The 13,640-nt window shown below is 36.3% G+C and overlaps 1 protein-coding gene and 1 pseudogene across 4 annotated transcripts in view; both read right to left on the bottom strand.

Moving 5' to 3' along the window:
- Nucleotides 1-13,640, bottom strand: part of LOC149553763 (diacylglycerol kinase 1-like) — a 58,628-nt gene that overhangs the window by 27,916 nt on the left and 17,072 nt on the right. For all 4 annotated transcript variants that reach the window (XM_089789123.1, XM_089789121.1, XM_089789120.1 and 1 more), the window contains exons 4-7: nt 13,378-13,506; nt 1,316-1,401; nt 728-857; nt 200-248 (exon numbers count right to left, since the gene is read on the bottom strand). In XM_089789123.1, coding sequence (XP_089645249.1) covers nt 200-248; nt 728-857; nt 1,316-1,401; nt 13,378-13,506 — 394 coding nt within the window. The remainder of the gene's footprint in view (nt 1-199; nt 249-727; nt 858-1,315; nt 1,402-13,377; nt 13,507-13,640) is intronic.
- LOC149553764 (vacuolar cation/proton exchanger 3 pseudogene) lies at nt 4,682-6,475 on the bottom strand (annotated as a pseudogene).

Below are 13,640 nucleotides of genomic sequence, written 5' to 3'. Positions count from 1 at the left end.
TTTGAATTCAATCAAATTGCTAAAAATAGTTAACAGGTCACAATGAAGAGTAGCCTATATTTTTTCAGGCTTGAAGGCACATGTCAATCATCATTAATAAAGTTAATGCTAAATAAATGGTTAGACAAGGATAAGTTCAGAAACTTTTTTTTTCCTAATATATTCATATTTATGGTGTCTTAAAAATACACTTTCTCACCTAGGCTGAAGTAATTCCAAAATCCTCCACGAAAGGTATGATATCCTTCCTACAAAAAGGGTGTCAAAAATGTACATCAATAACATTTACTGGTTCAGTGTAAATTTTATTTTCAATCCAATAAAGCAACCCTGGTTTTGCACAGTTCATCATACTAATGATAGCAAACTCATACATGAAACGAGCAAATTTATAGACTAAAGAAAGCTGAACAAGAATTTGTATGCAAACACTATCTTTCATGATTGCACATTACAAGTAATGCATATTGAGAAGCTCAATACATATAGTGGAATGCATAGCAGATTAAAAGCTGGTTTGATCTGATCAAAAGCATAATCAAGCCTTTCTAGAACTATATCATTATTTCATAGCTGCAAGGCCATAAGTTGCTTATCCTGTGAAGGATATGGATGCATTTTAACTACAGCCAAAAGTGTCATCATAATCAGGCACAATGACATTGTTAAAAAAAATTAAAATTAAAAACATCAAAATAAAATGCTAGAATTACTTATTCTTGACAACCTCATTTAGTTGGTCGGACTGAGAAACACGTTTGAAAGCATGAAGAGAATGTGGTAGTTCTAGAGGTGGCAATGGATCAAGTGAACCTTCGGCTTCTTGTGGAATTCGCATCCTCATGATTACATGCCAACTGAAAACACATTACAGAAAATTTTACTTACAAATATAAAGAGAGTGCCAAAAATAATTTAGTTGAAAAATCATAAAACATCTAAGAACACTATTCAGAAAAAATATGATATATGTTATTTCCTACATGGTCTTAGTCACCAATTTATATACACTTTTTTCTACATGGTCTTATTCACCAATTTATATAAACAACTTTTTCTATTTACGAAAAAAGACAGGATTATTTCAAATAAATTATGTGGTCTGGATGAAATACCTACAAAAATACTAGCAATTTAGTAATATTTATTTGACAAGGCATTTATGCTGTTTCCAGTTAATGCTATCCACTTTGAGTGGTCAATAAATTAGAAAAATGTTTTGCTTTCTATAATTACACAGAGTTTGACAATAAAAAATTAGCTAATGGTTTGCATAGCGTTGTTAATAAATTGAGGATTTGGAGGAACAAAACACCTGTCTACTTTCATAGGTTTTGCCTTCGTCGCTTGGAACAAGAATTTCTTTGCGGATTCACGATTAGTTCCAGGGTTCTTCTTTCCCTGAAGCACAATGTGTTTTGGACTTCATTATTATTAGATTTTATACCTAATCACGCAAGATGTAAGCAAAATTTGCAACTTCAGAATAAGCACATTTCCTTTCATTAGATTATAATACAATATTTATAATAGAATTTTTCTTGAATTTTTCAAGCACATTACAGAAATGGACAAAAATCACACCAAGAAAAGATCTAGTGATACTTATAAGAAAGAGTAAACAAATAAGAAGAATATTCTAGTCGGGGAAAGAATAAAAAAATAACTTCAAGAAAAGAGTCTGCTTTTAGAGATATATTATAGCTTGAACAGAGTATAAGAACAAAGGAAGCAAAAGCTCAAAAATAATTCATGAACATTGAAAGGATACAATCTCTGAAAAGCTGACTCTTTTCTGTCCAGTATCGTGTTTTTGCGTGATATGCCATACACTTTGTATGACTATGTGCAAAAGAAAACCACAAGCCAAAAATATTTTATTCCACAAATTCCATCCGCTTGTAACATTTGCCACAATATGCTTACAAAGTCCCCTGCCCTCACTGTTTTGGGGCCCAAAAATATCATAAATATGTTATTATGCCTCCTTTCCTTCCAAAACATGCCTCTATATCCAGTCAGACACAGGACAGATGCATTTTCCAACAATTTCCTGTGGCTTGATGAAGAATGCCTATACTTGCTGACAAGAAATATCAGCAAGTTAAAAGAAAGACAAGAATTATTACCAGTTAAATCTTCAAGAATGCAGACTTAATCAGCAATGAGCCTCCTGTTGTTGGGACCATTGCCGAATTGAGGAATTTAGAAGCCAACATGGGATGGAACACAGAAAGAAACTGTCTATAATGTCCTTTTTAGTGCATTTGATAAGGATTATAATGCCAAACTGGGAGAGGTGACTTCCCATTTAATAACTATCAGATAATACCTATGTTGCACAGTTCACACCGTGCTGGCTTGCACCCAGTGCGAGTATGGGTGCATCTGTGGGCTGGGTGTGCACAAGGTGTGCAACCCCGCACACCCACGTGTGCCCACAAGGCTGGGCACTCACCCTGTATGCACCTATCCCATACCCAAGTGCACCCACAAGCCCACTGCTTAATGTGGCATAATTACATATTAAAAAATGTTCTTTTTTTTTTTTTAACAGTCCTTAACCCTAGAACAGCCCTTTGTGAGGCCTTCCAAAAAAAACACATATCAGTTTACCTCTTATTTTAATATTTTGTAATTCAATAATTGTAATGATTTTCATTGGAATCAAGATCATAGCATATATGATATCATTGATATGGCTTATTTAAATATTTTTCAACTATCAATTGGCGCTTAAATTATCTTTGGCAATGGCACTGAGCATCATATTATGAATTTGAAATGATCTAGTTTACAGTCTTGTATATTTCTCTTTGTTTTTGTGTGTGTGTGTGTGTGTGTATATATATATATATATGCACATACCCATATGCACCCAAACCCCCATAAAGAAATGCACACACCATGCACCCGGTTTGCATACCAACACCCATCCTGGCTCACAAACCAGCAATTCAGGATTATACTTCTAGAAACAGTGGAGTTCAACCAAGTTCAACAGATAAAAATCTATGAATATTAAAGGTCTAGCACTTTCCAATTAAACTGTGATAAATGTATGTAGCGGTTTCTCTCACTTTGGGGTATTCTAGGGTAACCAAATGGTTGAAACTTGTAAATCAGCCCTCACAAGATCTTATGAGTTTTCTTTTATATCAAGAAGCAAAAAGAGTGACAGAAAGAAACAGTTTATGTCAATCATTTGGTCCAATGCCTCTGAAAGTCAAAGATGTCTTGGTCAATTGCATGACAAACACCAGACCCCTCACATAAGCTGGGGACCAGTTTCAAGTTTCAGAAGCAGTGTATTGAGAGAAACTATTCAAGCATAAAAACATGACAAATCAAATCACATTCACTATGTCAGTATGTACCACATATAATACAAAGACTAGTGATCACGATACATTTCAGTTGAACTTGGCAGACCTAATTGTGCATTCATGATTTACATAACCGCACAATCTAGAGATACTGCATTCATCATTTAGAGTTCTATTCAGCTGATGGATCTGCATCAGAAAATCAGAACAGTGATCAAATTTGGGGACATCACTTTGAATTTTAACACTATGGAACTGAAACTCTATTCAAAAAGTGGTCCACATGATTTCTGCTAAAGTTTCAATATAGCTGCAAGAGAGCTCCTTCATAACTGTGTTGGTTGTGTTATCTTTTGGCAAACTCATCTTTGTATATTATGATTTGAATCGACTTCAGTCAATGGAAAGTTCTTTGGAATCATATGTTATCTTCCTTTTGTCAAGTTATATGGCAGTTGAAGACTATCGCACTGTTGGTAAACAGATTGTCCTTCTTCTTTTCCTCTTTTTATGTGCCCAAACTTATAACGAAGAACAACTTTACACAACGGTTGGGAAACCGTTTCTAAGAATATCTAGTTTCCCTCTGAATTGAGGTACAGCTCCCTATGTAAATGATATTCAATGAATTATGTTTTATCTCTAATTCCTACTGCGGGGTATGTTCTTAACCAGAGAACAGCAGAGGCAAAAACAAGCTAATCCTACCCAAGACTAACTCAGGCAGATTTAGATTCTAATCCCATCCAATTTCAGGAACTCACACATCCTATGACTTCCCAACATTGGTGATGCAAGAATGCTATTTGTTATGCAAATGCAATGACATGAGATGAAAAATGAAGATTGAACATTCAAACCTTTGCAATAGGATCAGTTGGCAGTACTCTGATCTATCTCCCAATCACCATTTGACCAAGAATACAAGAAAGTGCTCAAAACTGATCATAACAATACTCCGATTGAAAGTAATCAAAAAAGTGTTGCCCAAATACTCTGATTCATAACAAAACCTTTCCTTGTTTTAAACACACAGATACAATACTCTGATCATATTTGCTTGCAGACTATAGCCAAACTTATTACAAAAACTGAACATTAATCTCAATACATGAATGAAATTACAGAAATTAAACGTGTTCTCTCCTCCACTCCAGCTCTCTGACTGTATGTAGAAAAGGGAAGCACCTGGACAGAAAAGAATTGACACCAAGCGTGATTTTCTCTGCAATCTCCCCTTCCCTTCAGCTCTCTGACTGTATTTCAGAAAAAGAAGAACCCCCCCCTCTTGCATGCAAAGGTTTTTACCATAAATAATGGCATCTCATGACCATTCTGATTCTTCCATAACCATTCGGTTCTCCTCTTTTCGTGACTTTTCAGTTTTCACGTGATGACTTTTGATTTCATGACCGCTTCTTTCTAATTCTCCATTTCCTTTTTGCCTTATCAGATTCTCTTTGTAAATCTTTTAAATTTAGTCTTTCCCAACTTTAGACTAATATTCTTGAACTTCTTTCGTAAGCCAATATGTGGGACCCTTTGCTTACCTGAAGTTGACTATCTTCTCCAGCACATGATATGAAAAGCTGTTTCAAATTTCCAAGTAACATATCAAGCAGATTTTCTTCAATTACAAGACGAGGTGTTAATGTTGGCACAGAATCAAATGGTTTTAAAAACATAAGAGAGAGGGAAGAAATTGATTCTGCCCTTTTGCCTTCCTGAAGCATAAATGCTACCACAAGGACTGTAATAATTAGTGAAACAGTCTCAAAAAGTTGAAAGTTCAAATCCATTCACTCTGCCATAATCCACCCAATAACCACACAAAAAGGAATCACCAACATTGATATTTCTGTTGAAGACCCAATAGCAACCCCTAAGGAAATGTCCAGCTTATCTTTTATTGCAAACATGATAGCACTAGCGTGTTCTGCAGCATTGCCAACTAGGGGTAGAAGGATAACACTTATGAAAGCAACTGGCATGTTCCATGACTCTGAAGCGCCCTCTATTGCATTGACAAGATATCCTGAGAGGAAAGAAATTCAAGCAGTCAAGGGGGCAAAGCCACACGATTGCTTCCCAATGAGTTATTTCTGGAATTTCCTCAGCCTCTGAAACACCTTCACTTGATCTCCCAGTCTCCTCTATGGGATCATAAAGATTTCTATGACTCTTCAGCTGGAATACAAGATAAAATGCATATGCCACAAGCATTATACAGCTGCTAAACCTAGAAAGAGCTAATTCAGCTCGTCCAAAATGTCGTTCTGTGTGGGTAAAGTGTAGCACAGCTGGAAAATATAAGCCAATCACTGCCATCAACAGCAATTGAGTTGACAACAGCAGCAGCCTTGTTAAAGCTTTGCTCTTTCTTATGATGAACAATGCCACCCATGAGGAAGGCTCATCCAAGCACAAGCGACATATTTGATAAAATAGAGCCAAGTATTGACTGTTGCACTACTCAAATCATTCCATTTTTTTAGAGCATAAATTGAAATGATCATCTCTGTTGCATTTCCAAATGTAGCGTTCAGAAGTCCTCCAACTGTGGGACCAGTAAAGAATGCAAGCTGCTCTGTTGCAAAACCCAATTGCTCTGCCAAAGGTGTTATGCCTAATAGACTGAAGAAGAAAACCCATCTCTGTTTCTCTTCCCAGGAATGAGCCAATATAGCTGCAGCAGGACCAAAAGGAAGCAGCAAATTAAGTTAGTTTTGCATTATCACAATACTTATACTCTTCCATATTTAACTTTTGAATCTTTCAATTGTCCATGTCTCTGCAAGGCGATGGATTTGATCTTTATAAAGTGTCCAAAATCTGCTAATACTTCCATTTACTATCTTCTTCTCTTTGTGTATGTCTTCGGCAAAGAACATGTGCAAATCACCCATGTACGAGAGACCACATATTTTGACAAAAAGATCTTCCTTTGAAAATTCAGGTGGCAAAAGTAGAAGTGCAGCTGAAGGAGCTCTCGACCTCATTAATTCTCTTGGATTCATAATCAAATGGCTGCGCAGCGTCCATAGCTATAACTTTCAAATGTGTTGGAATGCAAGTCTGTGTTAAATTTTGTTTCTTGTTCTTTAGAAACAAAAACTATCGACTTTGTGCATCTTACCCTTATCGGCGCTCTCCATGATATATAAAGCAACGAAATCATATCTCAAATCTTCATCTGCTTTATAGCTTTGACCAATGTGGCAAATGCTCTTTTGGAGCACCCAAAATCGGATTTTACGCCCAAAACATTTGGCTCATTTTTAAGTCTTGCTTTCTAAACATCAAATGTTCCTCGAACCATTTTAAAACGACCCATATGATCAAAGTTCAAAAAGAATTCAAAATCACGAAGATATTCATTTGCGGGTTTTTGCAAATCAGGTGCGCAAATGGTCCCAGCACACTCAAAATTTGAATTTCCGCCTCGACCATTTGTAGGTATGTTCAGGGCACACACTCTGAAGATGAAATCTTCTTTGAAACATTTCAAAGCAACCCAAATGATCTATTTTTAAAAAGAATATATATCATGCATGAAATAGGCTGGCGGGTTTTGAGAAAATAGGTGCGCAACCTCAATGGAGTAGCTGGAACTCAAAAATCTGCCAAGCAATATCTCCTTTATTCTTCAATCACTTTACATGCCATTTTCTTCATTGGTTTTATAGAGACCTGGAGAATCGACTCACACCTTCTTTTCATTGAAAACATTGACCATATTTGATTGTCGAACATGCTCTATCTGGTTATGCCTTGCATTCTAACGGCCATTTTTGCATCGCTGTCCTTTTAAACTTGCATGTTATGAAGACTAACTTCATTGAGACATACTTTGAGGGAAAAAGCATGCTTTCGAGCTTGAGCAAGAGCTAAAACCAAGTTTAGGAAGAGACCTCTTTTTAATGCACAACAATTATATTGATGCATTTTCTGATCACAATCTATAACCATATCATATTAAGTATATCACCATTGTAATGATACGCCTATGCAAGTCATTGGTACTGTCCCACACTTCAATTTAATTTTGAAATCAATTGATCAGACGTTCTTGAATCTCAGCACCATTAACAATGTAATACATGTACAAATTGTAACATTCAAGTAGCTATATCTTTTAAGAGCTCGGCTTCTTCAAATGTGTCATTCTTCACAAGCCATTTTGTTTTGAGAAATTTTCAGAAGATAAGTCTTTCATGCATTTTCAAACTTTAAAACTTCCCTTCAAATCTGGTCACTTATTTGAAATGAGACCTTTATTGATATCAGATAAGATATAATGGTACTTTGATCACCTGGAGATCTTCCAAATTTGCAGAGCCCTTAGTAACCAAATGTCTTTCCGGATTGCACATACTGCTCCATGAATCGCTGAAATAAGAAAGATTTGTATATCCTTTATCTGAGAAGATCATCAATAAAACATGATATCCTTGCCAAGCTAGGAGCTATCACCTACCCGTCATGACAACACTTAAACCAACCCACCCGGAAAATAAATGAGAGGGCAAGAGAAAGGGAAACCTGACAAGGCTGCACATATTATGAAAATGCTGGTAATATGTACTGTCATTTATTCTATCTTAAGAGCCTATGTGGTTTCTTGTATTGCTGACAGAGCATATTGTCATCGATGTCTTTAATTGTATTGACTGTTTATTTTCTTAGTGGACGGTTCTCATTTTCTTGTCAACAATCCTTTAATGTTGGTGTAGTTTCATATTTTATGCTTCCATAACAGCTCTTGATTGATATTCTGGAGACCTTTCTTCCTTTTGTTGATGTGATGCTTGGTCCCATCGTTTGTTTTATATATGTCTACAGGCAAGGGAGTCAATGCTGTTGTTATTCTATGCTCACGACTTCCATCAAGACTCTCTGGATACAATTCATCCCTTGCTGACAGTCTTCCTGACACATGTCCATTCAAGAATCTTCATATGATTGTAACCAACATCTCTATATGCTTCTCAAGACTCGTGACTGACGGTAGCCATCTGTTCGATGTCAGTTCACTATATTGAAGTATCAAAGACCGCTGGTATCTTTGATTGTTTTTTGTGTTCGAAGTTGTATGTTGTGTGAACTTTTCTTCTGTGTTTCTCAAGGGGTGATAATCTCACTGAATTGGCTTTTGATCAACAGCATCATTTTTTTGGTAATATGATCATATGAGGTTGAATAGTCTTATACTTATGCAAGTAGCATTAGTATTTAGAAGCAACATTATTTCACTATCAGTTTCTCTTATCTGAGAACTGTGCCATCTCTGATAATTGTGTGATCATTGCATGGTGAATATTTCAATAAGGGACAGAGGTCCTCTTATATTTGATTTGATATACTTGAATAAAGGATCCATTTTTTGGGTGTGGCTGGGTTTTCCCCTTGGGTAGGAGGATGGTGCCATTTGTTTGTGTATGTTTTTGAGTTTTTTTTGTTTATTACATGTGAAGCTATTCTGGTTCAAAAAACTTGAACATGGTATCAGAGCGGATCTGAGAAAATTTGATCTAGAACTAGAAGTATTCAGTTATGTGTTATTTGTTTCTCTTCTGTTGTTCATTCTCTTCATGTAACCATGGTGAATGACTTGAAAGTTGAAGATAGATTAGCTGGCTCTTCAAAATACTCTTCATGGAAGCCTAGGATTCTGATTGCACTTGAAGAGAATGATCTTCCTGATTATATGAATTCAGATCCAGCAGAACCTTTTGAAGAAGCTGAGAAAGGTTTATGGCAAAAGAATAACATCATGGCCAAGAAGATATGGACTGATTCTGTCAAGGATCATCTAGTTCCCGTTATTTCAAGGTTAAGTTCAGCCAAAGAGATGTTTCAGACTCTTAAGAACTTGTACGAATTCAACAACACTAGAAGAGCTCTAACCCTGAGGCATGAACTTTTGCATGTTAAAATGGCTAGAGGAGAATCAGCTGTTTCATACTACATAAATATTGCAGAATTAAGAGATCAGTTTAGTGCAATTGGAGAATCTTTTGCAGATAAAGTCTTAAAGATTTGGTCATGCTTGCCATAAATGGACTTCCCCACTCTTGGGAATCCTTCATTCAAGGTATCAGCGAGAGAAATGATCTTCCTAATTTTGATAATTTTAGAGCTATTTATATTCAAGAGGAATGCAGATTGGAGGCAAGAGGAATTGGGTGGGGATCTCATAATGAAGAATATCATGTTCTTGCTGCTCATACATCTAAAAAGAAAGGAAGCAAATGGAGGATAGAAGATGTTAAGACATATACAGATACAGAATCTAATTCATCTCCAGATCCAAAGAAGAGAGAATCTTTCCAGGATTAAAATCTTCAGATGTGACAATTATGGTCACGTTGCTAGTGATTGTTTATCAAAACCAAAACATCAAGCTGCTGCTGCAAACATTGATGTTGTTGATGTTCATAAATAATCCAATGTCAAATCTTAAGGATTGTTTTTCTAAAAGTTTTAATGCAAGATGCTAGGATCTATATATGCTGATCCATATGAACCTAAGAGATCAGGTATGATCTTAGTGTGTCCAGATTGTTGTTCAAACTTCTAGGAGTCTGTTGTTTTGAATTTGAATAAGTGTTGAAGATTTGATAGTGTTACTTGGAGGTGTTGGTCAAATCTTCAATCTTGTACTAGCTTGAATTTTTATTCTTTGATCAAGAAAGAGGAAAGCTGATGCCATTCAAAAGATAAGTCTTTGTTTCCTGAATAATGTTTATAAATCCCATCTGACAGGATTTAAGATGTAAATCCTATGCTCACTCTTGATCCAAATATCTTCTTTATCTGTATCCTTCTTCCTTCCTAACTCTTCTCTACCTTCTACCGGATCCTTCAACTTCTTCTGCTCTACACTTTTTCTTTCCTGCCCCACATCAGCATTTGATAGTAAGAAGCTTTTACAGCCACCACTTTTCTTCTGCGCACCTGATTTACCTCTGCTGCAAGACTCCATTTGATCAGCTACCAAAGTCTTCTTCTGCTCAACTTTACCTCTATCACTATTCGGTACCTTATTATTTTCTAACCCAATCATAAGATCCTTATTCAGATCCAAGCCTTCCTTCAGCATAACCTCTGCATGGCAACTCTTCACAATTTTCAAGTTCCTACACTTCTCCCCTCTTCCTTCAAGGGAACCAAAGTAAATCTTTGTCCACCCCTTTCTATTGTAAACAGGTTCCTCTTGCAATCATAAATAGATCCTCTATCAAATTGCCAAGGTCTATCCAATATAACATGACAAGCACTTATAGATACATCATCACACAATACTTCATCTTTAAAAGGCCCAATGTTGAAGTTCACCAAACAGTTATCTTTCACCTCCACCATATGATCATCTTTAAACCAATTTTCTCTATAAGGACAAGATGTCTGATGCAGGAGCATCTTGCATGAAAAATTATTGGGAAAAAAAAAAAAGTTGAAAAAAAAAAATCTGGAGGAGAGAGAAAGTGACGAAAATTAGAGGAGAAATAATTAAAAAAATAAAAAAAGGAGAAAAGAAAGAAAAAGAGGATTTCTATTTTCGAGGTGCACAGGTGGCATAATAGAAAAAAAATCAAAAAAATAAATGGTTGTCATTCCATTTATCGAGGTGTGTGGGTAGAATTCTAGAAAGTTATGAATATTGTAGAAAGTTGTGGAAGTTGTAGAAAGTTGTGGAGGAATTCTAGAAGCTTGTGGATAAGTCATGCATGGGGTGGTAAGTGCCTATTTAAGCAAGGCATATGAGCATTTCTAATCAAGCTCAAGGGGAAGCTCGAGGAGGAGAAGCTCGAGGAGGAGAAGCTTGAGAAGGAGAAACTTGAGAAGTGGAAGCTTTGGAAGAAAAACTTGGAAAGGTGAAAGTTGTGGAAGGTGAAGCTTGAAAAGCTTGGAAGTTGTGAGAGAGAAGGAGGAAGTGAAGAGTGAGTTTTCCTGAGTCTGTGGACAGAGCGCCGAATGTGAGGCAGTTTACACTTGGATCTTGGATAAAGTTGGAGAAGAGCTAGTGGCTGCGGTTTAGAAACAAGGAGGTTGCTTGGTGGCTTGCGAGCACAACTTGAGATCTTGGAGGTTTCTACCAGAGTGCAGATTTGGACTAGCTTGGGTTTGGATTGGATCTTGAGAGATCTTACAGACATGTTATTGTAATTGCTATTGGATTTTCAAGTATAATAAAATTGTCTTCATATTGTTGCATTCTTGGTTGTGAGTTGGTAGGGTGGTGTGGCCCTTTGTCAGTGGTATCAGAGCGTACCTTCATCAATGTCTCAACCTCTTCAAACCAAGATTTTGTACCATCTCCTTTGATACCAAATTATTAGTACTTGCACTATCCACTCTAACTTTATAGTCCTAAACAGATTCCTCCTTTATGAAGGTTCACTCTCCTCTCTGCTCTACTCCATCAGTACTCTCCTAAGCATAAGAGAATCCCCCATCTCAAGTTCCAACATACTTCCCTCAAGTGCCCCAATTGTCTGCTCCTCATGTGCCACAAAGTTCCTTTTGCCCATTCTTTTGCTAGATCCCTCAAGACATTCAATAGCTCTATCTCCATTCTCTCCACACTTGAAACATGTACCCTTAAACTCCTTGTCGCCACTTCCTCTTCTTTGTATCCTCTGATCAGGTTCTTTCCTCCACTTAGGTTTCGACACACCTTCAACTGTCTACTTTTCTTTGCTATTGCTACTTGTTAGCTTTTCATTCCCTCTAGGGTTTCTCTGTTGTCTCCTCCCTACCTTATCTTTTGTCTTCAGTACATGTTGATAAGCATCCTCTACTGTATTAATCCTCAACATGCTCATCTCATCCTAAATATAGAAACTCGGGCCATTAATATATCTAGCCACCTTCTCCGTATTTATCTCTCGGGATCTAGATCTGATTGTCATCTTGTAAAACTCCTCAATATATTCCTTCACACTCATGTCTTAAGGCAAGAGAAGAAAATGTTCACATTTTTCTCTTGTGCCTTACACAAACAAGTAGCTTAGCTGTAGCACAACCAGTAAAATTGTAACTAACAAAGGAGCTTTGGGATTAAAATTAAAATGCTATTGCTCAAGAAGTAGAAATTTTTCCAAATGTAAAATTCATTGTTCTAGCTATTTCTAAGAAACCTGCAGAGTTGTAGCAATTATATCACAAGATAAGTGCCACAAAGACAAATTTAAAATTTTTAAATAAGTGCCTTTTAGTGTCATACAATGACAAGATTGCTTTCTTAAAGAATAACAAAGGTGTGCATGCAAATATCATAATTAGAAATGCCATAATTTTGTGAAAATCCTTTGTTCAACTATATGCTTGAAAACTGTCTGAGAACCTAGAAGACAAAAGTCAATAGTTGGAGGCTTTGCTGCACTTGTTTGGAGCCATATCAACAACCAAAATGTATAGAGTAACAATAATAATATTTCCTGATTCTAACGTTCCTTCTTGGGCTTCAAATGAAGTCACATGCCATTTTCTTAAGGCAGGCATTTACAAGAAGATGTTATAAGAGCATAGAAAATGAAGTTGCACAATAACTTTAAAAAAAACTGTAAGGGAGTATTCATGTGCCATTTTGATGTATTATATTGGGATGGCTGGAGCTTTTCCAAACACAAGATATAGAAGGGAGAAAATATAGACCATTGGAAACACATCCATGTGGAATACAGGGAAAATGGATTTCTTTTGTGGTTGAAACGTGCTTTTATCAATAAAGACTAAAGCCCATGATGTGAGTCATGACAATAACGACATTGATAAAAGGTGAAACACTGATGGAACTTATTTGTAAGGACCCTAAAGAAAACAATACATGATAGTTTAACTTTAGAGTACATGACTGGATTCCTAACCTAACCAATATATCATTGCAATCTTTACCAGGTTAAAAAGCTTTGTAACACATATTTCTATTATTTCTAAAATATGGTCTCTACATCATGTATTCCGTATCAATTACATTAATTACAATTGTCTGCGCAGCGGTTAGTGGTTAAATATAAATGAGTAAAAGTAAACAGATGGCTCTCACCCAGCCAAAAGAAAAAGGTAGATTGTTTCCTGTGCCTAATGGAACAGTAGCCACTGGTGGTGGGTTCTCAAGTTTGAGGTCACTGATTACTCCCAAAAGCCAACCTGCAGTGCCATCCCCCCCTGCAACCTGCAATGTTCATTTTTTAGAAAAACAAAAAAACTGTTCAACAGAAATTAAACAAAAGTACAGCCTGCAATCTCAAAGGAGATTCAAACAGTTTTCTAAAGTAGATGGTACTAATTTGTCACATATTCTTTTAT

The sequence above is a fragment of the Cupressus sempervirens genome, chromosome 6, assembly GCF_028749045.1.
Source record: "Cupressus sempervirens isolate cs-2001-9-10 chromosome 6, ASM2874904v1, whole genome shotgun sequence".
In the NCBI taxonomy this organism is placed as follows: domain Eukaryota; kingdom Viridiplantae; phylum Streptophyta; class Pinopsida; order Cupressales; family Cupressaceae; genus Cupressus; species Cupressus sempervirens.
Note: the sequence above shows the minus strand (reverse complement) of the source record. Positions and strands in the feature narration are given on the sequence as shown.